The sequence below is a fragment of the Thermobia domestica genome, chromosome 7 (genome assembly GCF_964235325.1).
Source record: "Thermobia domestica chromosome 7, izTheDome1.hap1.1, whole genome shotgun sequence".
In the NCBI taxonomy this organism is placed as follows: Eukaryota; Metazoa; Arthropoda; class Insecta; order Zygentoma; family Lepismatidae; genus Thermobia; species Thermobia domestica.
Window position 1 is genome coordinate 40,577,888 of NC_137460.1, and position 27,792 is coordinate 40,605,679.

Genomic DNA, 27,792 nt, shown 5'->3' on the forward strand with positions numbered 1-27,792 from the left:
GCACAGTTTAGTAAATTTTTACTGTGTGAAAAGGTATTCTTTATAGAGGTTCACCTTAAAGAGTGTTCTAGTCATACACATCTTGTTCTGTAGATTTCTTTACGTTAATTTTCTCTCAAGTTTATTAGCTTTTTTTCTTTCTTCGTAATAGAAGATGGGCAAGTGTCAGAATTTTCAGTGAATTGTAAGGAAGTGAATTGTTCATATAAAATTTGCAACTAAACAGGGTGCAAAATTTCAATGTCAGACGCATTCGCCAATCCAAAAATGATGGTCGCTAGTATCTCTCACGTACAAATTATGAGAGGTCCCACCTCTACCCACGGCCTTTGGTTTGACAAAGAAAGAGATTACATCAGAGCATAAAAGTTCAAAATCAGACTATTAGATTTAGGAGGGTAGGAAGGAGGGATGGATTACAACGTTGTGAAGACTTCAGATTTCGTGGTTTCTCTCACTCTGTGACAATTATTTTCGTGCGAAACAGAAACTGCGCAGCCCTGTGCGTTTAGCAGAAACTATTCCTACTGAACACTGGTCGCCAGCTCTAAATTTCTAGTCGCCAATGGCGACGTGGCGACCGGAAGTTTTGCTCCCTGAACTAGAATATCGATGAGTATTTGAAATATATCAAATGATTATTTGCAAATATGCTTTCTCAGGGAACATGGAGGTGCGTGTCATATGTACTTTATATATATTTTAAAAAGTGTGTTGATATTTTTAAAGGTTCATATGTTGTTCTTATATATGAACGTTTTGTAATTTCAGAAAGCCATTGATATTGTTACGAGAGCAACGGAAGAAGATAAGAATAAAAATTATGAAGAAGCATTGAGATTGTATGAGCATGGAGTAGAGTATTTCTTGCACTCTATAAAATGTAAGTATCGTAAGAAGTACAGGGGGGGGAGGGGTAGGAACGTATCTCCGTTTTTAACAGTTTTTTCTCCTAAAATATTGCAAGTATAAACTCAATTTTTTGAACACATTAAGTTTATTGTATACCGTTATCTTCGAAAAGTTTGAGCCTCCGTGAGTAGGGCTTTAGGAGATAGCCGAAAGCTTGTTAGTGCAAGGATTATACAGGAATTAAAAAATATATGTATTGAAGTCATAATATGCCATAATTGCAAAATATAATTAAATGTCATTATTTCAAGGAAACTCCACGTGTTATACTACTTCCTCAGAAGTATTTTAATCAATGTATTTTGTAATATTCTCTTTTCTTTAGATGAAGCTCATAGTGATCGAGCTAAGGAGAGCATCCGTACAAAGTGCATACAGTATTTGGAACGTGCAGAGAAATTGAAAGAATATTTAAAGAAAGGAAAGCAAAAGAAGCCAGTTAAAGCAGGAGAAAATTCAAAGTAAGTAAAAAGAAGTACAAATTTTATTTTGTGTCTGTATATATTACAAATTAGTTATGATTTCATCATATAGACATATAGTCTTCAATATACATCATAAGAAACGTACATTTTCATGTTAAAATTTGATTAGTGGCAACTGCAATTTTCGTCACGTTTTCCTGGTTCTTAGAAAACAATCGTGTTTCTTAACTCATAATCTACGTGGCCATTACAAAACCATTCATTGGATTTGCAAAGACTTCTGGTAGTTAAACAATTTTCAAATCCTGACTTCCATATCCTGAATTTCTCAGTCACAAGTATACATTTAAGCGGAACTAAATGGTGGTATTATTATTATTATTATTATTATTATTATTATTATTATTATTATTATTATTATTATTATTATTATTATTATTATTATTGAGTTTGAGTATTTGTGTGTCTTACTTTCTTATGCATCACCGAGGTTATGAAGAAAAGTAAATACTATTAAGGTGGACCCCGAAGCACGACGAGACTTGAATCTAGTACAATTAGTGGGCTTGTAGACAGTCATTCTACATCAACCTTTTACAATATGGCCGTTCCCTAACACACCATTTCGCCGCCAGTTGAACTGCACTACAGCATCACGACACCGATTTCGGCTGTTATTATTATGTGTTCTCGTGCTTCCGACGTATAAAACTGTAAATAAAATAATCTACGCACCTTAGACCTTCCGTTGGTTTAGTGACTAGCACATGCGCCTATGATGCATGTGGTTCGGATTTGATTTCTGGTGGGAGACCTTTAAAATTCGAATACATTACAGTGGTTCATATTCCATCTTAAACTTACGTCCCTGTTTCATATAGCCTCGGTGCTGGAAAAGGATGATTAACTCAGCCACATGACATCTTCAGCCAAAATAAAAACACTTTGTCCAACGTGGCAAGATCATTTGTGCCTTTCGCGTAAAAGTTCCACTTTTAGAGTCGGCGAAGGTCTGGATGGCAGTTTTCATGCTACCCTCGGTTATATATATATATATATATATATATATATATATATATACATACCAATTAAAGTGTCTCAAAGCGTGAAGGAAATAAAAGTCAATAGGGAATGGAGAGATAGAATCTCTGTGCCTGTTTATTCTTGTAGCGTGCGATTTAACGTTCTTGTGTAAAATTATCGGATCTCTTGTGACTTGATAGACAAGACTTGGCCATTGTACGCTCAATTTTCGATACGCAATATCCAGTTCTTTACTCTTAAGACTGCTGTCAGGAGAAGCTGTAGTGAATCAAGCCGAAAGTTAACCATGTGTGTCACTGTTAGGAAAGGACAAACAAGAAGAAGTACAATGTGCTACTTAACATTGTATATAATATATATATATATATATATATATATATATATATATATATATATATATATATATATTCCAACACAATAATATCAATTATTTCTGATAACGAATGACACTCAGCGCTATAAGGACTAGTTGTTTCTCTATTTTCTCGAAGATTACAAATGAAAATGTATCCTGTTCAGCTATACATATTTGGTCTAGGAATTAATTCGTGCGGGTGGACAAGAGATGGCGCAACGAACGGAGCGTCCCACAGTTCCGTGTATCCAAACATGTGTTGCAAACCCCTGTCATCGCGTATCGTTCGTAGTATAGGGCAGTGGATTAAAGCGTCAACAACGCCAGTTTGTAGTTAAGTGAACATGGCGCAATTTGTGCCTGATAAAGTGTTTTTGCGGGGTGTCCTGCTGCATTACTTTAACATGCAGAAAAGTGCGACTGAAAGTCATCGTATTTTGGTGGAACTGTATGGTGACCATGCTCTAGCTGAGTGAACGTGTCAGAAGTGGTTTGCACGGTTTAGAAGTGGTGATTTCGGCTTGGCAGAACAAGAGCGAGCTGGACAGCCAAAAAAATTTCAAAACGAAGAATTGACAGCATTGCTCGAGCAGGATTCGTGTCAAACGCAGGAACAACTTGCAGCAGCATTAGGCGTTGATCAAACAACAGTCTCCAAACGCTTGAAAGCCATGGGAATGATTCAAAAGATGTCACATTGGGTTCCACATGAATTGAAAGACAGAGACGTTGAAAGACGAAAAACCATTTGCGAATTGCTGCTTCAACGACAGAGCAGAAAGGGGTTTCTGCATCGAATTATTACGGGTGATGAGAAGTGGATCCATTACGAGAACCCTAAACGAAAAAAGGCCTGGATGAAACCAGGTGAACCAGGTCCATCACAACCAAAACGAGATATTCACTGTGCAAAGGTTATGCTGTGCATATTGTGGGATATGAAAGGTGTGGTGTACTATGAGCTGCTGCAACCGGGTGAAACTATGAATGGAGAACGTTATCGACGACAATTAATGCGTTTGAAGCAAGCTCTGGCCAGAACACGACCAGAATGGGAGAACAGACATGATAAACTTATTGTTCAACATGATAACGCTCGCCCACATGTCGCAAAACCGGTCAAAACCTATTTAGAAAATGTCGGATGGGAAGTTTTACCCCACCCGCCGTATTCACCAGACGTTGCTCCTTCGGACTACAACTTGTTCGATTGCATGAACAACGATTTGATTGGACAGCGGTTTACTTCTTCAGAAGATATCGAAACATGGGTCTCTGACTGGATCGCTTCCAAGGATGAGGACTTCTTTCGCCACGGAATCCGTACATTGCCTGACAGATGGGCGAAAGTGGTGGCTAGCGATGGACAATATTTTTCTTAAGGTATTTATGTATTTTGTGTTTGTACTACAGCTTCAATGTGTGCGTACCAACCGCACGAATTAATTCCTAGACCAAATATATATAAAAAATAATAATAATAATAAAAAAAACTAAATTAAACACACTATGCACAGTTTCTTTAAGAAAATTTGAACCATACTGGTGAAATATCTGTTTTTCAAACAATATTACGGCTATGAGATCCCATCTGAACTTAAACCGGACTTTAGCTCCTAAAATTACATCACATACGTTCGTCCTCTGTTCCATTCTGAGCTGTTCATATATTTATTCTTTCTTTGTAGATTACTTCCTTTGTCCTCTAATCATCAGTTTAATCTATCACCACATTAATGTTCCTTCCAAAGTTTGAAATGGTCCGTAGTACAGAACAAAGATAAATCTGTCTTTCTCTTGAAACTGCCCAAACAAATGTCCACAAGTGGCAATACTTTGTTGAAGAAAGATTCGTAATTAATTTACGGAAACATATTAGTAGTTTTTGTAATATGATTCTAAATACTTGCCAGGTAATATTCAACTCTGTAATGCCCGTAAAAGAAGTAAGCGAATAATTAACTCATAAGTGCGCATTTCTTCAATTTGTTTACTAGCCTACTACACATTTTCCTTCGTATTTTGCAACTCTGAAATCACCTTTAAATATAAGTCATTATATTGGTTAGGATTCGGCATAGTCACGTGAGAACCACTTTTTTGTTGTTGTTAATACGAATATATTAAGTAAATTGCATTTGCTGATTTCTAATATTACGAATTTCAGAAATTTTACCTAATGCGGAAGCTTCTTGTTCACAAACCCTGCAGCGTTACACGAGGATTGCAACGACCAAAATCGTTAACTTCTGAGATAGGAAAAAGCATCCTCAACATTAGCTCCAGTAGTCTGTGCTGTAGAATTTGGTCGTTAGAAGCTCGTTGCAACGTAATAGGGATTAGTCATGGATTGTTTCCTCGTGTTGGAATAGTTTAATGAATTTAACAATTATGAAAGTGGAAAAAATATATTGCTCCAAGTTTATATGATAGAAAGCAGCATTCTTCACTTCGTTAGTACTATTGTTAATTATGGTTTTATTTGAAAAATGTTGGTCGTTATGCAACGGTGCAACACTAACATTAGCCGCCACTGCTACCTACTTTACGAAATTCTCATTACTCTGTATATTTTTAGGCATATTCTGCAAATATTTAGGCAAAGTTTTCTAGTTTTGGGAAAGATACACCATCATCTTCGTGTGGAAATCGGATTAATATAATCAAATAGTATGTTCATAGCTGTTAGGAGCACGCGTGTCACTTTTGGAGTGTCTGTAACATTGTTGACGCACGCGATCTGATATCTAACTGTTTTTAATGTATACTTACATAAATGTAGCTGTATACAATCTGTTGTAGTAGAACTATCAATTGTATTACCGTATTGTCAATGAATAACGTACTTTTTAGTGTCATAAAAATGTGTTTTTGTCGATTTTCTCGGAAACTGCTGATCAGAATTTATCCTTAGGTATGTCATTTTGTTAAGTTCAATGTGATAAATCAACTGATGTCTTATCTTTGAACAGTGTTGTAGTTAAATAGAATAAGTGCAAGAATTAATCATAATTGAAGGGTTGGATACAAGAAGCAGGTAAGTCCACTTTTAATTTTTTTTTTTTTTTTTTTTTTTTTTTTTTTTTTTAAACGGAGCTGTCTGTTTCTTCTAACTTCACGATGAACACTGTATGTAGGTATCTCCTTAGCATTATAACACACAATCATCTGATCCACATGATTCTTGTACACGATGTAGAGTGATCTTTTCTTACAGGAACATGTAAAAATGTCAAAGTCACTAAAAATGGACCTACCTGGTTCTTGCATCCAATCCTTCAATTTTGAGTTTTATCTCATTAACCATACTACGTACTGTAGTCCTCGCGGTGACTCAGTGGTGGAGCGTTCACCTCTTGTGCTTGGGTTCCCTGGTTCGATCCCTGCTCTCGCCAAGTAGACTTTGTGGTGGACAAACACTGTGTGCGTGGGTTTTCATGGTGTTTTCCCGTTTCCTCCCACTTTATGTATTCGCACCATTGTATTCATTTTTGTGAAAGATTTCATTTTATTCTAGTCCTGCAGGTGTCATTGTCACCTTAACACTTGCTGAACCTTCGCTGTCTACACCGCGCATCATTCATATATGAGCATGAATCTCCTTGTCATTCCTCACATCTGCGTATGTCAGTTTATCACACGCAAGTGAAAAACGTCTTGATGAAAATCGGTAAAGGGTACCATAAAGGGAAGATTTTTTCGATTATTTTTTTCAATATCTCGCACCGTTTGAAAGATTTGAGCCTATTTCCGGTTGGAGTTCCTAATTCATGTATTACCAATGTTTTCTTTCTTTCTTGCATGTAGAATGTAATAAGCAAATACATTACGTACACAATTAAAAGAGTAATATATGGTGTCCCTTGGGCAAAACACTCCAAACAATAAAGATTCATCTTTCAATTGTTAGACTAGAAAAATGTTTATCCTTTGTTTTTCATTATCATTTGGCCATGTAACAAACGCCTGAGATATATAACCCCTATATACAAACATGTGAATGTGGAATGTATAACTTGTAGGATATGATGCTTTACTTTAAATTTCAACACTTCCAGTGTACACCTAAACATGTAGTAAAGAAATAACGGCCATGTTTGTTAAATATTCAATTAGAACTGAACAATCTACACAAAATTTACAATCGGTCAGTGGAAACGGCATCTTTCTAGAGCCTGTGGCTCTCGAGAATTCGCTGTCGAAAGAATTGGCCTCAAACATATGAACTTTTCTTGGTCACAATGATATAAACCTAACATTTTAATATATAGAATATGTGGCATGGTTCTTGTATAGTATCAATTTTTAGGTTTTTAAGAAAGTTTTTTTTTTCGATTTTCTCAAAAACTACGCATAAGCTTTTGGATTATCATGTATCATTTTATTTAGCTTACTGAGATCTATCGATTGGTATATGTCTCATTTTTGGACATATTTTTTTCATAGCTTAACTACAGACATATTAATACAGAATTTTTAGATGAAGATCAGGTTTGGCATTCAGCGCAAAGCATTGAGCCACGAAATCTTTTGTGTCTGGTTATTGTAGTGGATCAATTGCTCGTCGCATATGATCATTCGATCCAAAAAAGGGTTATGTTGTTCCGAAACAGAAGAGAACATGTCCCCAAGATGTCTCTAAACGGGTCAGTGCCTGGTTCTCAATCGGTTAATGCGGAATCCATGCATGTATCGAGTTTTATTCGTTTTCCCGTTACAAACTGCATTTAGTGAGGTTTCAAAGTGTCTGTAATACTGAACAGGTTTTCCTGGGATCTTCTTCAGCCATACGTTTCAACTCATCGCCAGTTGTAGTCGAAGGCATTCCACTGGAAGGAGCATCTTCCAGCTTCATGTTCCCAGATTTGAATTTTAGAACTCATTGTTGCTCTGTTATTGTTTTTGGCGCACGATTTCCCAATGCTTTTGTCATATCTTGAGCTGTCCCAGGTGCACTTCTACCGAATTTGAACTCATAGAACCGGTAAAACCGAGACTTTTCGTTTTAAAGATAAATACAATCTGACTTACTAGTTACAAATAGAGTACTTATCTATTATGTGCCTTAGGAACCAGAATAAAAGAATTTTTTTGTACTTCTCAGCTGTTCATGATGTGTGTTATAATTTTTAAGAACGTAAATGAGAAAATTTAAATTTAAATTTCATCAGATAGACATTATTATTTTCGCTTTGTAAATGACCATTTAAAGTTTTGTTGATTCTTGTATATGTATTAAAATTGGGTTTGGATGAATTCCATTACGTAGTATAATAAGTACCAACTTTTTAAACCAGTATTTGTTTAACGGTATGAAATCCAAATCTCAGGTGTTCATATATCTTGTCCAATACTAGGTATTTCCTGAATTTTCCAACCATTTCATATGAATATATATTATTACAAATAGTTATTATCATTGCTGCCAACTTTATTTGTAGGAGCGAAGATAAGAAAAGCGATAGCGACAGTGATTCGGATGATCCTGAGAAGAAGAAGCTTCAGTCGAAGTTGGAAGGAGCCATTGTGATAGAGAAACCAAATGTTAAATGGTCAGATGTGGCAGGACTGGAAGGAGCGAAAGAGGCGCTAAAAGAAGCAGTCATTCTGCCTATTAGGTTCCCTCACTTGTTTACTGGAAAGAGAATACCCTGGAGAGGAATTTTGCTTTTTGGGGTAAGTCTTTACCTAATTATTTCGTATAGAATCTGTTAGGAGTTACTGAATGGTGATTTGTTTTGTTTAAGGACTTCGGCTCAGTTTACACTCGCTATTATTGGACGAGGACACGTAACACAATGATACAGCGCTATCGTTGGTGTGAGGGTTCTTGGTTCAACCCCAGGCCAACAAATAAACAGTGGCTTCAGCGATATTATTTCGTTCCTTATTCCTCCATATTTCTTCACTCCGTGTTTGATCAAATGTTGAACGAAATATCTTTTATTTTTTAAGTTTAAATATCTAAGTTGGGTTGTCCAAGTTTAATAAGAGATTTAGTATAGTCCTTCCAAAACTAAAATTGCGTGGGTGTCGAAGGAGGCGAGATATCGCAATGGTTAGTAAGAGAGTCGAGGTATGCTTCTCGTTTCAAACGCAATTGTTGTAGTATGAACTTTCAATGAATTCGCAGCTGTAGGGGATATGTGAACAGTCTCACCTGGTATCACGAATTTTTGTAATTCAGATTGTATTAGTTTTCGCTGTCACTATTATCGATGGCTTGTGAAAGTTCCTGGAAGCACATTAATTGTGTAACTAACAAAAAAGTGAGTTACGAGGATGGGGTAAAAAGTTCTCGGCCTGACAATGGAAGACTGCGAATTTCAGTTCAAAAATAATTTTATTTTTCGACATAATTTCCCTTAACTTCAATACACTTGGTCTAGCGTTTCTCCATCAGTATTACTTCCCGGAAGTGAGAATCTGGAAGGTTCTGGAAATAGTCATCCACGACTCTCTCAACTTCTTCATTCGATGTGAAGCGCTTCCCAGAAAGAAATTTCTTCAAGTCTGGGAACAGATAGAAGTCCGATGGTGCCAAATCAGGAAAATATGAGGGATGGCCGAGCAAATCGTACCTCAAATCCCGCAGTTTTCCCATCGCCAACTCACCCTTGTGCACAGGTGCCTTGTCCTGGTAAAAGATGATTTTCTTCTCCAAGCCAGGCATCTTCTCGCGAATTTTGGCATCCAGCTGGTCAAGAAGGTTGGAGTAATATTCGCCTGTAATTGTTCTCTCTTTTGCAAGGTAATCAATTAACAGGATCCATTTCGCATCCCAAAACATACTGGCCATGTCTTTGCTTTCTTCGGCGCTGCACCACCGGCTTCCACCCACTGCTTGGACTGCGGTTTCATTTCTGGCGTGTAGTGGTGAACCCATGTCTCATCCATTATCACAAATCGCCGCACAAAATCGGTCGGATCCCTTTAGAATCGGTCCAAAGAATGCTGCAAAAATCGTTTTCGCATTTGCTTTTGGTCAGCAGTTAGCAAATGCGGCACCCATCTTGCGCAGAGCTTTCGCATCCATAGTTCTTTGTGCAAGATGTTTTCGCACCCGTTCCTCCGATATCCTCACACTCTCAGCTCTCACTCACCTTCACTCGCCTGTCCTCCAACACGATATCATGCACTTTTTCGATTGTTTCCGGTGTGGTTGAGGTTTTCGGCCTTCCTTCACGTGGGTCATCTTCGAGGAATGTGCGACCACGTTTAAATTCAGTTGCCCACTTTTTAACAGTTGACATGGAAGGAACAGAGTCCCCGTAAACTTGTGTCAACTTCGGATGAATTCCGTAGGGGCTAATTCATCCAAAACTAAAAATTTGATTACCGCACGATATTCAAGTTTATCCATTTTCACAACTAACACGCAAGACGTCTAACTGCAAAAATGACTACACACAAACTACTTCAGAGAACAAGTTGACACTTGTTTACGAACAACTGAAATGCGCCCCCAGGCAAGAACAATAAAATTTTGGTGATTGGAGTGCTATCTCTGTGTCAGGCCGAGAACTTTTCACTCCACACTCGTATATGGAATTTTTATGCACAGAATAAACAAAGACCTAAATTCACTGATTAACAATTAAACAGGGCATCATTACTTTTTTTTCCAAAAGCCCATTTCGTTTCAGTTGTGGATAGTGACTAATCTGGAATTTTTGCAATTAAAAGAAGTGAGTTTATCCACTTCCTCTCAGAAGAGTTCCACAGAAAGAGGGAATCTTAAAATACGCTTCAAGTTGCGCAACTTTTAAATCCCTTCGACGAAAGTGTAAGCGAACACTAAAACAGTCTGATTTAAATACAGAAATTCATGATACAAGGCAACGACTGTTGAATATATTTGAGTTATGTATCCTCTGACATTTATCACTAATTATAGAGGTTTATAAAGGAAACTCGGCTGATTTATCAGTCTATCATATCTAGGGTGACCAGATTCTGACAAGCAAAAAGTAGTACTCAAATATATAGTATATGATAGTTTACTGCGTCGGCAATACGCATGTCCTTATTTCATTTAACGTTAATCATTTGTTTTTGTTAAAATGAAAAGTACTGACCAAAACTATTGAAATAATTCAACACAACTCCAAATGCTTTGATTAATGACAGTTAGTTTATTTTTACAAATGTAGAGTGAAACTTCGGTTAATGCTAGAGACACTTTTAAAATCGCTTTTCCGAGTGCGATTATTTTAAGGAATGAGGGAAAATTTAGGGCGGCACTAGGGAACTTCTATTTAACTTGGTTAGCATCACTGTCGTAAGTTCAAAACGAAACCTTTCCTACCTGACCGATATCTCAACAAGCCCTTCTCAGTAAATACAATGTATTGAACAGCGGTTTATCATTCAGGAAAAAAGTGTCTGTGATTCAGAATGTTGTGAATAAAGAATAAAACATTAAAATATTACAAATAAGTTTACTAAGGACATTACGCGGGACTTATATAAGAAAAAGGACATTTCTCGATTTCCTATGTGTTTTCGCAACACGCAGGACAGCTCTTTGAAAAACGGTACTGTACTGCGAAAATCAGTACGTCTGGTCACACTAACTATATCCAATTCAACTGTCATAGACATTTATTAATATAGATGCTGGATGGTCCAAGCACATGAGGAATGCAGTCCATGTGATTCAAATGGCTGAGTAGCATAGTCAGTGAGCGGTGTGTGTCACTATTAGGGATATGTCACTGTGAGAAAATAATAAACACTATCTGCAGCCTAACAGTGTATTTTTTTCATATACAGTATAGAATAAAATATCTGGAACATTACACATGAGAATTATCTCCATGCATCTCTATTTGTTTATCTCGATGTAATATATCCATATTCAGGGTGTGTCCCGAAAGTCATGAAATATATTTGTACAAAGGGTTAATACTCTTCAAAGTACTGTCTATGAGCATCTACACATTTTGTCCATGCCTGGTGCGCCCACTCGAAAGCCTCGACTTGAATCACCTTTAAAGCTGTTGTCACAGCCGCTTGGATAGCCTCAATGCTGTCAATAACGGCGTTCTTTGAATACTATCTTCATCTTGGGAAACAAAAAAAAGTCGACAGAGTCGAGGGTGGCTGCTACAACCATACCATGTTGTACTTCATCAGGAACTCACGGAACTCAGAGACGTGTGGCTGAGTGCATAGGCATGATGCATCAGCCAGGTAGCGATGATGTCTTTTCGCATGCGGATGACCTTTTTTCGCGATTTTTCTAGATTACCCACGTAGTAGGCAGCAGTAACAGTCTGTTCTTGAGATACAAACTCTGTTTGGACCACACCTTTAACATCCAGAAAGATAGTCAACACTGTCGTTAATTTGGATTTGCTCATGCTCGCCTTCTGTCTCAGGGATGCCGGATATCCTATTTGTCATTCTGGCGCTTCGTCTCTAGGTCATATTGAAATGACCACGTTTCATCACTGGTAAGTAAAGTTGTTCAAATAATTCGATTCAGATTCCACAAGTTCCGTCAGTTCACTCGCGATCAACACTGAATTGGCCTTGTGCTCGTATGCCAACCATTTGGGGACCAGCTTAGCGTACACCTTTCGGAATGTTCAAAGCGTCAGCTAACAGCCGAACACTCATTCGACAGTTAGCAATCAACGACTCAGGCACACAAGTCACATTTTCATCAGGTTGGCTTGTTTATAGCCGTCTGGAGCGGGGGTGACCATGCACCCCCTTCCTGCTCTCCCTCCTTAAACTTCATTATCCACTTCGTAACTTGAACATACGAAAGAGCACACTCCGATTAGGCTTGTTTAAGCAATTCATGATTTTCTACAGCGGTTTTATCGAGTCTCGTGCAGAACTTGATCGCTCAACGTTGTTCGGGAGTATCCGCTATGACATGGCCTCAAAACAGGGATGCACTAAATCAACGATCCTGACGTCACCGATACTTGGAGCAGACTGACCTAGGGTGCGCTGTAAAGCTGAGAGTCCCGCCCACCTAACGCAACCTGACTGTGACCTGTCAGGCGCGGTAAAAAATATATTTCATGTGACTTTCGGAACATACCTTATATATATATATATATAATCTCCGGATAATATTAAACAAAAATCTTAAGTATAAGAGCTTAATGTTAATTTTGGCCTATATCTCTTAACCATACTACAATGCCGTCATGATTGTGTTGTAATAAAAAACTTACTCAAGGTATATTTCAGTATCACTTTCGTGTCATATGTAGTATAGTTATCGTACAGCATCAACCTTTAGGTTTACAAAAAATAGTTTTTCTCAAAAACTAAGCATGATGATTTACACTCGCCCATATCATTTTATTTCAGTTCGATGAGATCTTCGATTGGCATGTTTCTCATCCTTATTATTATTATTATTATTATTTTTTTTTTTTTCGTTAAACGCTAAGAATATTGTAAAACTTGTTCTTGGTTAAAATTAATAATCACACTGAATGACGTTAATAAAATAATTATTATTTTACAGCCTCCAGGTACAGGTAAATCTTACCTAGCGAAAGCAGTAGCAACCGAAGCAAACAACTCAACGTTCTTCTCAGTTTCGTCTTCTGATCTCGTTTCCAAATGGCTTGGAGAATCTGAGAAATTAGTGAAAAATTTGTTTGAACTTGCAAGGCAGCATAAGCCTAGCATTATATTCATTGACGAAGTAGACTCACTCTGTTCATCGCGGTCGGATAACGAATCCGAATCGGCAAGAAGAATTAAAACGGAGTTCTTAGTTCAGATGCAAGGTAAGTTAACATTTATTATATTAAGCTTGCTTCTGTAACAATTATGTGTTTGTGTAATATATAATGTTAATAATTAGGTACTAGGAATTAGTAGTAATAAAGTTAGAAAACAATTACAAATAGAATGAAGTGAAGATTATCTTTGTGATTTAACTCTTGAGGCTCAGTGGTAAAGCGTTTATCTCTAGTGCATGGGAGCCTTGATTCTATCCCAGCTCGCGCCAAGTGAGCTTTGTGATAGACAAACACCATGTGCGTGGGTTTTCTTGGTTTTTTGCCTTTCCTTCCACTTTCTTCTTTCCACTATTTTCATTCATTTCTCATCATTGTCTTCTTTAGCTTAGCCGGCATAACCGTGAGTCGTAAAACTTAAAGATTTCATTTCATTTAATTAAATTCTTGAACCACCCGACCGATCTCAATCAAATTTTCAACATAGATGTTCGGGCCTAAGATGTTTTTTATTATTTCACTTTGACGGTTCAACTTAGGGGAGGAGGAGGATATATATATATGATCGAAAATCACCGATATTAGTATCGAATTCATAGTTTTTGAGGTCACTGAGATGAACAGTGACACTTCCGATACCATTCAAATCCAAATTCAGCCCCGCAACTGGGGGAAGGGGATATATATATATATATACATACCCTAATATTATTACCGATGTTATTGCCGAATCCATAGTTTTTGAAGTTGGTGAGATGAACAGTGACACTTTCAATGCCGTTTAAATCCAAATTCAGTCCGCAGCTTGGAGAGATACATAAAAATAAATTACAGTTCCTGAAAATTCAGACACAAATGTTGTCTACTCCAGATTCACAGGTCGAGGATCGAACCAGCGAGTCATCGCACCAGAGATGAGTACTTTACCATTTAGTCACCATGCCTTCTGAGAACTTTTTCATTTCATTCCACGAGGTATTTCATTTTTAATTTAGATCATACGTATGTTTTGTTTGCACTTTCTCAAACGAAAAGTAATATTCTGTTATTATTTCTTTATTTGTTTCCAGGGGTAGGTAATGATACTGAAGGTATCTTAGTTTTGGGTGCAACAAATATTCCATGGATTTTGGATGCTGCTATCCGTAGAAGATTCGAGAAAAGAATCTACATTCCTTTACCTGATGAGCACGCAAGACTCTTTATGTTCAAACTTCATTTAGGAAACACATACCATACAATAACAGAAGAGGACTTAAGGAGTTTAGCGAAGAAAACTGAAGGGTAAGATACTTCTGTCACTTCATAAATTTGTTGTATGTAGACGTTGCCATTTATAAGGTAAATCAGTTTTCTTTCGTTTGCAGGGTTAAACTAAGTGGAAATAACGAGGCTGAGGGTGGGTTTGAGATCTTGCCAGTTAGCAAGCATATTTTTGTCTTTTTATTTTTATTATTATTATTATTATTATTATTATTATTATTATTATTATTATTATTATTATTATTATTATAACTGTTCTGCTTATACTGGTGCTCAATGTAAAAACAGTTATTTAACCCTCCATAGCACGCGTGATCAATTGTAACATCAAGGCACGCTGTTACATAAACTGTTTCATATTTTCTTTGCAACGTTTTTGACAATTGCGCATGTATATTTTACAGCACAAACTCTTTTAACAGTTCTGAGAAAACTAAAATTTCTCTATCCCCAGAGTGTGACTCTGCGGCGCGTGCGACGGCGGGTAAAATAATTGTATTAATTTTTGACTTTGTTTTAACTTAAAAATATAAAAAAAAATAAGTAAAATAAAATAATGACAATAAAGAAAATATTCTGTTTATGATGTTCACTTTCCTTCGGACTGTGGATTATGTAAATGTATCACTGACTGGTGGTCGCGAACCTGCTGGGCCCGGTGCAGGTATGCCACCAACAATCACCAATCCATTCACCAACCCAGTTGTCTCCGGAAAATAGAACTCAAATTTGCCCAAAAAATACGATTTCAGTTCCTCTTCCATCTCAACTCGCAGCCCGGCATCCAGGCCTGCAGTCCGTCATCCGCGACCCTTCGAGTAAAAGGTTGCGAACCATAAACCACCGACACAGGAAGTCGACCTCCCAGTGGAGTTGGCAATGAGGACTAAGGAAATCTTGAAATTAGTCTGTAATGGCCCAACCAGACAAAATAAAATACTTCCAATATAATCCCAAACTGAATTTAGCGCAACGAAAGAAAGAAAAAAAAATAGTCCAAACTGAAATTTTGGAAAAGGAAAACGACTATAAACTAAAATAATTAATTTCTTCGGGATTCGGTTATTTTCATCTCCGGTCACACTAAGAAAACACTTCTTTTGTTTTCTTCACAGCTGTAGTATTCAATTTTTACTAAAGAGTGTATTGTTCCTGTACTGCTCTGAACCTCATTAATATTTCATACACATTGCACATTACTCTATTCTCAACTACTTAAATTTAAATAAAATGTTTCTCTGTTTGAAAGGAAAATCAAATATTCTATCCACGACCCATACACTTTATTTCTATAATCAGTAGAAATTTTTCATAACATAAAGTTTCAGAAAATGTTTGTCTTAATATATATATATATATATATATATCATAAATTAATATACCCATCAGAATTCAACTTCACAAATTATTATTATTAAACTTTAAACTTTTCTTTGGTTTGAACAGTCTCATTCCGAATAGGTTATTGACTTTAGAAAATATTTTACAACCCATTTACTCAATTCGCATATATTAATATTATTAGTCGACAATGACAAAAATGAAATATAACATTTGAAAATAAAATCATATCGAGGTTGCAACACTTCAAAATTCAGTTAAATCATAATCTATTTTCTTTCTTATTTCCTGGTAACCTATTTCTATGCATTTTCATTACTTTCTACTGTTGATGTCAGTTCTGCATGGTGATGACCGGTCAGAGGATTTTACGCCCTACTTAGCTACCTCATTCTTCAACACGGTCTTCTCAGCCTACCATGTTACGATTTGCACTGACATTTTCTTTTGAAACTTGCTTGAGAAACAATAGACATCTTACTTCTAACCTATCTTAACCTAAACTAACCTACCTTAGCTAAACTAACTTAACCTACGAAAACAAGCACAAATACACTAACATTTCCATTTTATGATATCACAATATCTTTCCGGTTATCGTACAAGGACGTTTTGTTATCAGTTTATTCCTTTGATTACTAATAATGTTTTCTAATTTGAAATTTCAAAAATATATTATTCAATAAATACTATAAACTTCAGATAGGTATCAAAATACAGATCGAGATTCGAACTACTGACGAAAATCTCTTGTTACCGGTACCAAAGAAATGCACCCATATTGTCTACTTGAGCCGGGAAAATTCTAAACGGAAGTGGTTATGTTTCTTGCATGTAAGCAAAGAAAAGAGAATTAAATCACCTTACGAGCAGTACTTTCGAGGTTAAAAATAAAAAATTCTTCCAATTATAAACTCTAAAATTTCTTTAAACTTTGGGTAAATTTATGTACAGGTTTGTACATACAGTGTTATTCTCATGACAATCGCTGCTGACGCTATGACAATTTTCCCCCCATTGAATGTGCTAAGACATTCACATTGTGGATCTCTATATGAGCAATTCCGAAGAAAACTACGGAGCTTAGTGCAGCATAATTATGTTAAATTCTTTCTCAACGAACACCATATTCACTGTCAAAACACCAATCATTTTGAAGGTTTACTTGTCAGAAGAAAATTTTGGTTGGACTACTTCACTTGTTGAATTCTTCCAAGAAAAATAATTATTCATTTGGTACCTCTCATATCAGTCACTGCAGGGCTTCGTAAAGAATGATACTACACCTCTAACATTCTGAATGGCTATTTCGGTGCACACAAAAAATAAAATTTCCTAGCCGCTGCTTCGATGCCAGACAATTCGGATATGCGCAAGATGGCTTACCCCAACCACTCGCTTCCTGACGTGAAAGATTTGCTCTCACTACAGAAAATCCAATGTTCATTGAGGACAGCAACTTTTCACTGCATTCCTACACTGTTCAAAGATGTGAAAGCCTAAAACTTATTTTTCTTGTTGTCATTATTCAAAATTTCTATTCTCTCTTGTTTTATACAGACAAAGATAATAGGAAGAAGATCCCTAATTGGATATTTTTGATGACGTAACTATAGGACGCTAGTTTTTCTACTAGACATCAAAAGAACCGCCCAATCTCAAACGCAGCTGTGATTGCGGATGATCCAATGAAATATAATTCTGACAAACAAAAAGATGTGTCAAGAAGACATTATGGTTGACTTTTCTGAACTAAAATTTTCGAAGAATGTACGAAATAATTTTTTTGATTTTCTTTGGAGGATTCCTTACTTCAAGATATCATTGGAAATAAACTAAAAACCCACTAAAACTACCAAATATACTCTTATTTCCTAAAATAATGCAATATTTTCGATTAAATAAACGAAATTTAAAAACTCATAATACTACATATATATGTTTATGGAATATAAATGAATATTATTGTTGTTTGGGGCAGAATTTACGCAAATTTTGCGACTCACTCCTATAATTCTACGATAAATCGAAACATATTTTTGAAATCTCTACTAATAGGAATCTTGCGAATATATATAGGATGTTCCAAATTCTCGGACCATGTTACATTATACTAAAGTATAAGGTAACATTGTGATGGATAGCCAGCACCTGGACTGCAAACATCAGTTTTTCTGGATTTCAAGATCTGAGTTTTCTGTTCCATAATTCACATAGCTCTGCAGTTATCTCACATTCAAAGTCAGAAAATGTTAAAAGACTATCAGAAATCAATTTTGGAAGGAAATCAAATCTTCACACTCAAATTAATGTTAGTTTTGCTAGGTGTTTTATTTATATTTTTTCCGACATAGTTGATCATCATTATATGTATTCTGCCATTATTAGCAGGTCATTTGCTGCAACTGAGAAGCTTCCATGCTCCACGATCTTCCGCTAACCTCTTCGTCTTCACGTACGATTTTTCTGTTTTGATATTGCAGTCTCCTTATCTCCCTCCCTCTCTTTCCAGCCATCATACCCTCTAGCACGTTCCTCATGATACACTTCCATCTTATCCAATATGCCAACCAGTTTCTCTTCCTCTTCTTAATATCTAACATTGTTCTTTTCTCCCCAATTATTTTTAACACCCTCTCATTCGTTTTCCTCTCCATTCTTCTCTACATGCACATTTCAAAAGCTTCCAGTCGTTTTGCATCATCTTTGCGTAATGCCCATGTTTTTGATCCTTACATTACAATACTCCTCTCTCAGAGTATTTTATGATCTTTATTCAGATCCCACAAAATAGTTTTATATATATATATATATATATATATATATATATATATATATATATATATATATATATATCCTAAAGGCTTCTTTCGCAATTCCTATCCTTGGTTTTGATTAACGTTTATATTTCACATCATTACTAATATAATAATACTACCCAAGTATCGAAACTAGTCCCCACATGTTCTATTTTGTTCAAGTTGAAGACATAATTGAAGAGCTGGTAAATTCTAATGATATAGTGTGACGTATACCTGTATGGTAATGAATCTTAATTCGTTTTCGCAGATATTCTGGTGCTGATATCAGTATTGTCGTACGAGATGCCTTGATGCAGCCAGTGCGGAAAGTACAGATGGCGACCCACTTTAGGAAGACAAGTGGACCATCTCGGACAAACCCAAATGAAATTGATAATGAACTCTTGTCTCCCTGCTCACCAGGGTGTCCTGGCGCTATTGAAATGTCCTGGATGGATGTGCCAGGAGACAAGTTGTTGGAGCCACCAGTAACGATGGTAAGTCATTGTAATTTATTTTGAAATATACAGTTTATTTGGGTCCAGAACATGGCACTGTGTAACACTGTTGCGAAACTTATTTGAAAAAAATTGAAAAATAAAGTAAAGTAAAGTACGTAGAGAATTTGGAAAGGAAAGATCCAAAGAACTGAAAAGTGTTTGTATTATTGCATTTGTCAACGTAGTCTCTTTAAATTTCAATAAATATTGACTTCTCTGGCGTTGAGCTTTTACCTATTGATCTTACATAATTAAATTAAAAGTTTTAGTTTTCTGTTGCGTGGATTCCTTTATTTCTTCTGATATTTCACCCACCTTTCTTTTGCAGGTTTCATCGGAGGAATAAATTACATATACAGATAAGTACATATACTCGTGAAATTAGACCTAAAGTTGTGTAAAATATAAATTTGTAGTGAAAACGCTGAAAAAGTGTTACCAACCGCCACTGCGACCGTAAATTAAATATGCTTATCATGTAGTGTCTGTTACATCTACTGCTGTCACCTACCGTCATTTCTTGAACACAAGTGTTTCAAAACTTGTATCACATGAATAAGTAGCGATCTTGTCGAACAGCTTTACACATCAAGAAATAATTGCAGCTGCCAACAATGGATATAACCGATATTAAACGATAAGCACAATTTACTTGTAGTGGGGGTCAGTAATAGTTTTCTGTGTTTTCGCAACAAATTTATATTTTACATGATTTTAGGACTAATTTAAAGATATGTATAAGTAATTTATTTCTCAGATGAAGTCTGCAGAAGAAAGATGAGCAAAATATTAGGACAAATAAAACAATCTACACAAGGAAAAGTAAATTTGTAAGTCAGTAGGTAGACGCTAACCCCCCCCCCCCCCCCCTCTAAACTTTCGAAATTTATTGCAAGGTTGCATGTGAGACCTTTAATGCAAAGCTCATACGGCCCACCAAAATAAAGAATGTTTCAAGTGATTGCTGTGGGAGTTACATCCTCCCTATTAACTTGACCTAACACCTAATGACTACAGTCTGTTTCCAGAAACCGTTATAGTATACGTTTTCAGAATTTGAATGCTGTAAAACGTTGTGTGAGAGGTGGATAAAAGATACCTGAAAAAGTTTCTTGAAGAAGGCTTTAAGAAGTTAGTTTAACTCTGGGAAAATGCAAATAATTTAAACGGACTTTGTATTGTAAAGTTACAATGTAATGTAGACGAAAACTAGTAAATAAGAATAAACTCCTAGAACTTTAGAAAGACCTCTCGTATAATTAAAAAGATGGTAAACAGTGTGCATTTATTACTGTTATACTTTGATTTGTGACAAATGATTTTTGAAAGAAAGTTGAGTTTTAATAGCAAGCTCTAGATGATGAAGTTGGGAAATCTGTGGGAAGAGATCTTAGGGAAGACCAGGAAGGAGAAAGAGAGAATATATATATTACATTCGATTGGCAGTGTTTTTATTTTCTGCAGGGAAATAGTATTCTTGTCACAGAATATAAAAGGCATAGTAGTAAGACTTTCTGGGAAATTTTTACTTTGAATTCCATTGTTGCTTGTTTTCTTTATTTCTGTGCATGTATGTCATTCACACCCATTTATCATTTGTGTATACTAGAATACAGGATACAAAACCGGGGACGTTAAACTCAAGATCTCATTTTCTTTTGACAAGATAATGATTGATGAGTAGAAATAATTCGTAGTTTTGTAGTGTCTAGCAACTAAAAGTGTAATTGTAGTAATGAAGTGATTAACCTTAAAATGCTAGTGTAACAATTTTTATAGATCTAGGTGAAGCAGCAGGAATTTCGCACGTCAGCATTTCGGAAACGTATTTTCTTTTTTTGCAAAATCCTCAGTAATTTCTATACAGTGCATCCACTGTTCACGAACATCTCCCTTCGCGAACAAATCGGTTTAGTTAGGAACCACGTTTTGTGAACAGTTTTTCCACGGCTTACGAATGATATTTCGGGATACAAATGCACACATATGTACAGTATGTATTTAGTCTTACGAGCTCATTGATGCTATCGTGCGTTTGCCGTAAATATTATTTGACAAAAAAGTTCAAAAACTTTACTTCCTGTTCTTTTTTGCATTTTTATGTTAATCCTCACTATGGCTAATTAAGAACAATGAAGGCTAATTTTAATTTCACTCAGTAACATTCATAATAGAAAAAGATTTAAAAATGTAAAAAGTACATATGTTTATGTGACAAGAATGCATATATTTTATTTACATTAATTTAAATGGGAAAATAATATCGGTTCGCGAACGGAACATATTAACGTCGTGACCCAGTGGTCTACTGTATCTAGTTTTATGAGTTCTATGGAACACTTGTTTTTCGAATTAATGGAAAATTACTTTGGCATGCAACCAACCATTAAAATTAAATACGGACACCGTCTGACATTTTTCTTAACTAATGTTAGTCATATCATTTAGTTTTGAGGAAGTGTGCCAGTCAGTTTGTACATTTCCTGCTACTATACCGAGACTTATGAAAATAGTTACATTGCACTATAATGTTAGTCATATCATTTAGTTAAGAAAAAATGTGCTAGATATATTTGTATATTTCATGGTAGAAAAAAATAGTTGTTCAGGGTTCATACACTACCTGGAAAACCTGGGATACCTGGAAATCTCAGGGAAATTGATTTTGGAAGAAAAAATCCTGGGTAATTCAGGGAAATCGATCATATCTAGTAAAAAACCTGGAAATAAGAGAAATTGAGTTCAATATTTTTTTTGTATATTTTGAATGTATTTAAGTATGGAACAAAGTTTTCAATATTTCAAATTTTATTTATTTTAATTATTTATTTTCTTGTGACTCCGTATTTAATTGCAATCATTCATTGGGGAGAAGGGTAACCATTCTTAAATACATATCATTCTTAAAATTTTTTGTTCTCTTTTTGTTAGTTTCTTTAACTAGACCTGGCAATTGCAAAACTTAATATCTGTAAAACCTGGAAAATTCAGGGAAATTGAGCTCAATATTTTTGTATAAACCCTGTTGTTTTACTGCATTGGTTTCTTGGTCACTGTACAATATAAAGTCGACCTCAGGAACTTTTTAATCATTACACACTACATTGTCAAAAAAATTATTGAGATGCAGTAACATTATAATATTCTCAAAATAGTAACTTTTCTCGTGTTTTATTTTCGCAGAGTGATATGTTGCGATCTTTAGCTACATCTAAACCAACTGTAAACGATGAAGATTTGGCAAAACTGGAGAAATTCAAAGAAGATTTCGGTCAAGAAGGCTAAAAATGGTTCTTCACACTTGTGATTACAGACTCTCTGACTTTGGAGAACACCGTGTGTATGGTGACTTCTTACATAACACGAACTATTACTGTATTATACCATTGCTGTTACATATACAAATTAATAGTGTGTGCAAAGTAGAATAAACTAGACGCGTGTTGGCGTCATACTATTTTCATTACTTAAACAACAGAAGGATTTGAAGGACATCGTATCTCATGAAGCTCTGCTATGTATGTTTCAGAACATTACTAAAGACTTAATTATGTGTGTATTCTTTAAGGATTTACTTTCTGTGGCAAGTATGTATCATGTTTTACATAGACATGAAAACACGAGGACTTTTAATAATAATATTGAAAGATGCATGGATAAATCATTAAAATATAGGTCTTAACCTTTCTTTATGAAAGGTAAAGTTATTTCTTCTGATTTATAGACTAGTACATTTTGAAGTCTTTATCTACAGAAAAAGAAAGTGCCCGTTAAATATAGCGTAAAGGTTTTTGGGAGAAAAGCATAGTGTGATGTGGATTGAAGTACATTTATATCGAATCACACATTAGCCATCCAATTCCTTCAGATAATTGTACGTACTTCACTTGTATATCTCTCTTGTACATATTAATGTACATTTTCAGGAAGAAAGAAACGTGATATGAAAATTAAGAGGCAATTTTTATGTCCTGTTATGTATAGATCATTTAGTAATGTCAATCAATAGGATCATTATTAAAAATATAGTTTACGCATTTCGTTTTAGTATTACTTCTTATTTGTATTTTAATGAAGACAGAAAGAAGAAAAAATTACATATGATTGGGAGATCCAGTTTTAAAAGTATACGAACACTTCGATATAAACATGTAGAACTATGCATGCATAAACCTTACTTCCACTACGCATGTAGACCTTAACGACTATAACAAGCAAAACTGACAAAAGAATACGTACTATGCACAAATTTGCCGGAAGTTTTCGTTCTCTGAATCATCAGACCCGTGCAAGAAATACTCATTTGATGTTAATAGGTGATGTCATTGTGCCCTAAAAGATTAACAGGACTTTTTCCGTAGCCAGTCTTCATTAGCAGATTAAGATAAACCTCTCGATCCAAGAGTAATCGTTAGTGATTTGAATTCTGAAAGATATTGAACGACTATTGTGTGAATTTTTATTCTCTCTTTCGAGATTTTGCAAAAAATCATTATCTTTTATAGTGTACTGTTGTTATTATTTATGGTATAGTCTGAATTGTCCGGTATTTCGCGTTAGTCATTATTGATAAGTACGTTAACAAAGAGTACCGTGCTACAATTAACTTACAGAAATAATATTCAACGATGACAAACTGATTTGAAAACATTGATTATTTATAAGTGTAGGATTTTAACAGGACTGAAACATTAATATTGGAATATTTTAAATTATTTGTGTTATGTAAAATTCAACCATCACCTTTAATCAAAATGTTGATTTGGAAGAAATAGTGCATAACATTTTCGATATTCTGTGTTTTAGTAATAATAATAATAATAATAATAATTTCCTTGTATACGTTCATCGAAGTATACATTGTAACGCATTAATTTAAATAATTTTACGTCTTGGGGTATTATTTTTCTACATTTTGCAAACCTCACTGTTCGCTTATTCACGTAGCTCAAATCTTCGAAGTACTTTCTGAACCGCTTAATTTATGTTTCTTCTCTTGTGTTCGGTAAGAAGGATAGCTTCAACATTTTAGGGGTTGAATTAAAAAAAAAAGTACAGTTTTAATGGATATAAAAACATCCTTTTTTTCAAAATGGCAAGATGGGGGACACTTCATATTCATCATAAATTCTAAGAGAGAGAAAACGCATAAAAATTACAGAATTTCAACCTAAAGTATTGAAGTTATTCATTTTACCGAACGCAAGAGAAAGAATTAGAATTAACATGTTCAAAAAATCGTCTGGAGATTTGGACTACATAATTAAGCAAACAGTGAAGATAATATTTGCTGCTCTTATTTATGCTACACCAAAGAAATACAAGAGTGGAGATATTTCCATTTGCAGGACCGTAAGAATTCAGTTAGTTTATGCAACCCGTAACTCTTAAAAGTTTGGGAAGGTTGCATAACATTCTAGGAATTAGTTTGACTGATAGACGGAAATCTTGTTGCATTATATATAGGGTTCAAGTTGTATTCCTTTTTCTTTCACCAATTTTACTGAAGACTTTATTGTTAAAACTTCCGTTACAATTATTTCTGATCATTAGTGATCATATTCTGCTTGAAGTATACATATTAATAGTGCTCATTATGTTTGATAATTTGTGAAGATTGAAGATCAATTCGGCATAGTCAAGTGACTACGTTTAGTATGGCGCAATTTGGTGGTGATTTGCACGCTTTTAGTAATTACGGAATAAAATGTATGTTGTCTTACATCGTACAACCAGAGAGCAAACAATATGACAGAATCCTTATATGCTATAGAATCCAGACAGGGGCAGGTAACAGATTTTCTCTTTCGCACCGCAACTTCCTGTTTAAAATGGTGAGGTGATTCTATGCAAGTCAGCGTAGTTGGGAAAAATGTCTTTCATGCACTCACCAACTACACCAGATTCAAATTCCGGTATAATTTGGAATCAACGTAAATACTGTACAAGGTCCTGTCCTCCATAACTCCAATACTGGATAAGGACTAAGACAAAAGAACTCCAGTGTAAGTCAAACTATTCGTCAAATCCTGAACATATCTTACATTTAATGAATTTAGGCAGTCTTGTTTGTCAGCTTAGTATATGCTGTCGGCTTTTATCAGTTTCCTCGTGCCTGTCATTTATTTCTTGTTGCAGGTAAATATAAGACTTCTCCATTCAACACAGTGTTAATGACACCATGTCAATTTACCAGCACCTCCTCGTATTAACTGAATTGGTCCTAAATGCACAGAATATAACATCACCATAATTTATTTGAACATCACTTACCACTACAGCGTATTGAATATATTTTAGTAAAGACCAAATATTTGTTAAAGTTCACATTTATTAACAAAAAATATTCAGCGGGATCCTAAAAAATGGGTTCTCTGAGGAACAGGCCCAAAGCCAGAATACTAAGATAATGGGGTAATGATTTTGGGGACTACTGCAGACAAGGGGAAAATTAAGTTTATTTTACCTTACAATCATTCATACGTACCAACCAACGGAGTTTCAGAGAGGATTGGAATTGAAGTTCCCCTTAGTAATGGGCGTGTTGAGGCATTATTGAATTTCAATTAAAGATTACAGGAAACAGAATTTTTGTAACATAGCATTTGATCTTCAGTCAACATGAGAAAGCGTTGGAGATATAATCTAGAGTTTAATACGATGCATTTCATCAATCCAGTGTGTCCAAAAATTTGCATTTTACCATCACCCTAATTTATATATCAACCTAAATAGTATACAGGTACTTTTAAGTATATAATACGAAGTAATTCAAAACAATAAATTATTTCCCGTTAATACCAGTTACCTACATTCAATGTACTTTTCACTTCAAACATGCTTATCTGTAAGAGTGTGATTTCAATTTTTAATGTCAGAGAATTTAAATATGAAACAAATGCAAAGCACTAGGGGATTCATACAATGTTTTGTCCCAGATTGATGATGGTTTGGGAGGTGGTTTCTGACACCAAGGTAAGACGAAAAGTATAGACCAACCTGGGTGCACAAATGCTTCCTTTCGGAGTTATAGACTGCCGAAAACATGAAAAAATAAAGTTCAAAGATCCATAGCTCCAAACCTATGGGAAGTACCGTAGTCGGGTCAAGACTTCACTTAGGAACTCATATATGCGCTATCCAAAAGTACATGTTTCAGAATCCTGAGGTACTCACGTAACGATTTTTATGAAGGCAGTTTGGATACGGGCAAATAATTTGAAGTACGCACGAACTACCTCTATAAATATTGTTGCAGGAGTAACGCATTATCTGACAGGAATATTTGGATAGGGCACATACTAGTTCCTAAATAAAGTCTTGACCCGACTCTGCTAGGTCTCATGTTTTGGAGCTATGGACCTTTAAAGTTAATTTTTTTCATGTTATCGGCAGCCTATAACTCCGAAAGGAAGCATTTGTGCACCCAGGTTTGTGTATACTTCTTGTCCTATCTTGGTGTCAGGAATCACCTCCCAAACGTTGCCGGTGTTGTTTTGAAACACCCTGTGTATACATATATAAGGGAGAAAACAGAAACTATAAGCATTATAAGGAATATGTGTGGATCAAAAAATTGAAAGAATAAACATGGATATGATAAAAAATTACTATATATTTATTTCTATTTTGGTTTGCAGAATACGTAGGAAAGTGCAACGATTTCCTTAGTTTACAGTGCCTTGAATGGGATGTGATGATAAAAATATAATATATATATCTGTGAAGCGAATACCAAATCATATGCAGTAACATTAAATTAAGATTACTCAGTTATTTATTCAGGAATTCAAGAAGTGTGTTTTTTTCGAAGTGCTTCATGAGATAATATTTACTACTGTGCGTTTAATATGTCTTATGTTTATTTTTTAATTGTACGGTAAGCATTTTTATGTCCGGTAATTATAACATTTGTTCTGACTAAGCATTTTATTTACAGCAGTTCATTTTGATGTATATAGAATTTGGAAGTTGTGTTTATGTAAAGAAGCTAAATATATTGTTAAATAACATAGTAGACTGTTTTTTTTTTTTAATTACGTCACATTACGTCAATGTAACTAATAGGGACAAGGACACCCAAATGTGCTCTTAACGGGTACTTAAAATTTGTTCAGGAGAGGCAAATTCAGGAAAGTTCATCGGGTTTTGTAATATTTTGTAGTTTTTATTTTTTATTTTTTTTTTCTAATCAAACAAATAAGGCCATTGGTTGCAGTCCTAGTTTAGGGATCATACTTACATTCATGAAATATTAACGTGGTATCAAGAAACACTCTCTTACTACCTCAAAGCGTGTTTCTTAAAGGATAAATTCCATTACTGAGTCCAGATTCATTTTAAGAGTGCTTACTTATGTTTCCTATAAATACAGAATGGGCATGAAAAATAATAGTGCAGAAGACACTAACCAACTTGTGCTAGGTGATCACGGAA

General features: G+C 35.2%; 1 protein-coding gene across 5 annotated transcripts in view; it reads left to right on the plus strand.

The window, feature by feature from the left end:
- Nucleotides 1–27,373, plus strand: part of Vps4 (vacuolar protein sorting 4) — a 43,161-nt gene extending 15,788 nt beyond the window's left edge. For all 5 annotated transcript variants that reach the window (XM_081764512.1, XM_081764513.1, XM_081764511.1 and 2 more), the window contains exons 3-9: nt 772–883; nt 1,238–1,373; nt 8,178–8,412; nt 13,232–13,499; nt 14,522–14,735; nt 19,125–19,353; nt 22,540–27,373. In XM_081764512.1, coding sequence (XP_081620638.1) covers nt 772–883; nt 1,238–1,373; nt 8,178–8,412; nt 13,232–13,499; nt 14,522–14,735; nt 19,125–19,353; nt 22,540–22,641 — 1,296 coding nt within the window. In that variant the 3' untranslated portion in view covers nt 22,642–27,373. The remainder of the gene's footprint in view (nt 1–771; nt 884–1,237; nt 1,374–8,177; nt 8,413–13,231; nt 13,500–14,521; nt 14,736–19,124; nt 19,354–22,539) is intronic.
- The last annotated feature ends 419 nt before the right edge of the window (nt 27,374–27,792 follow it).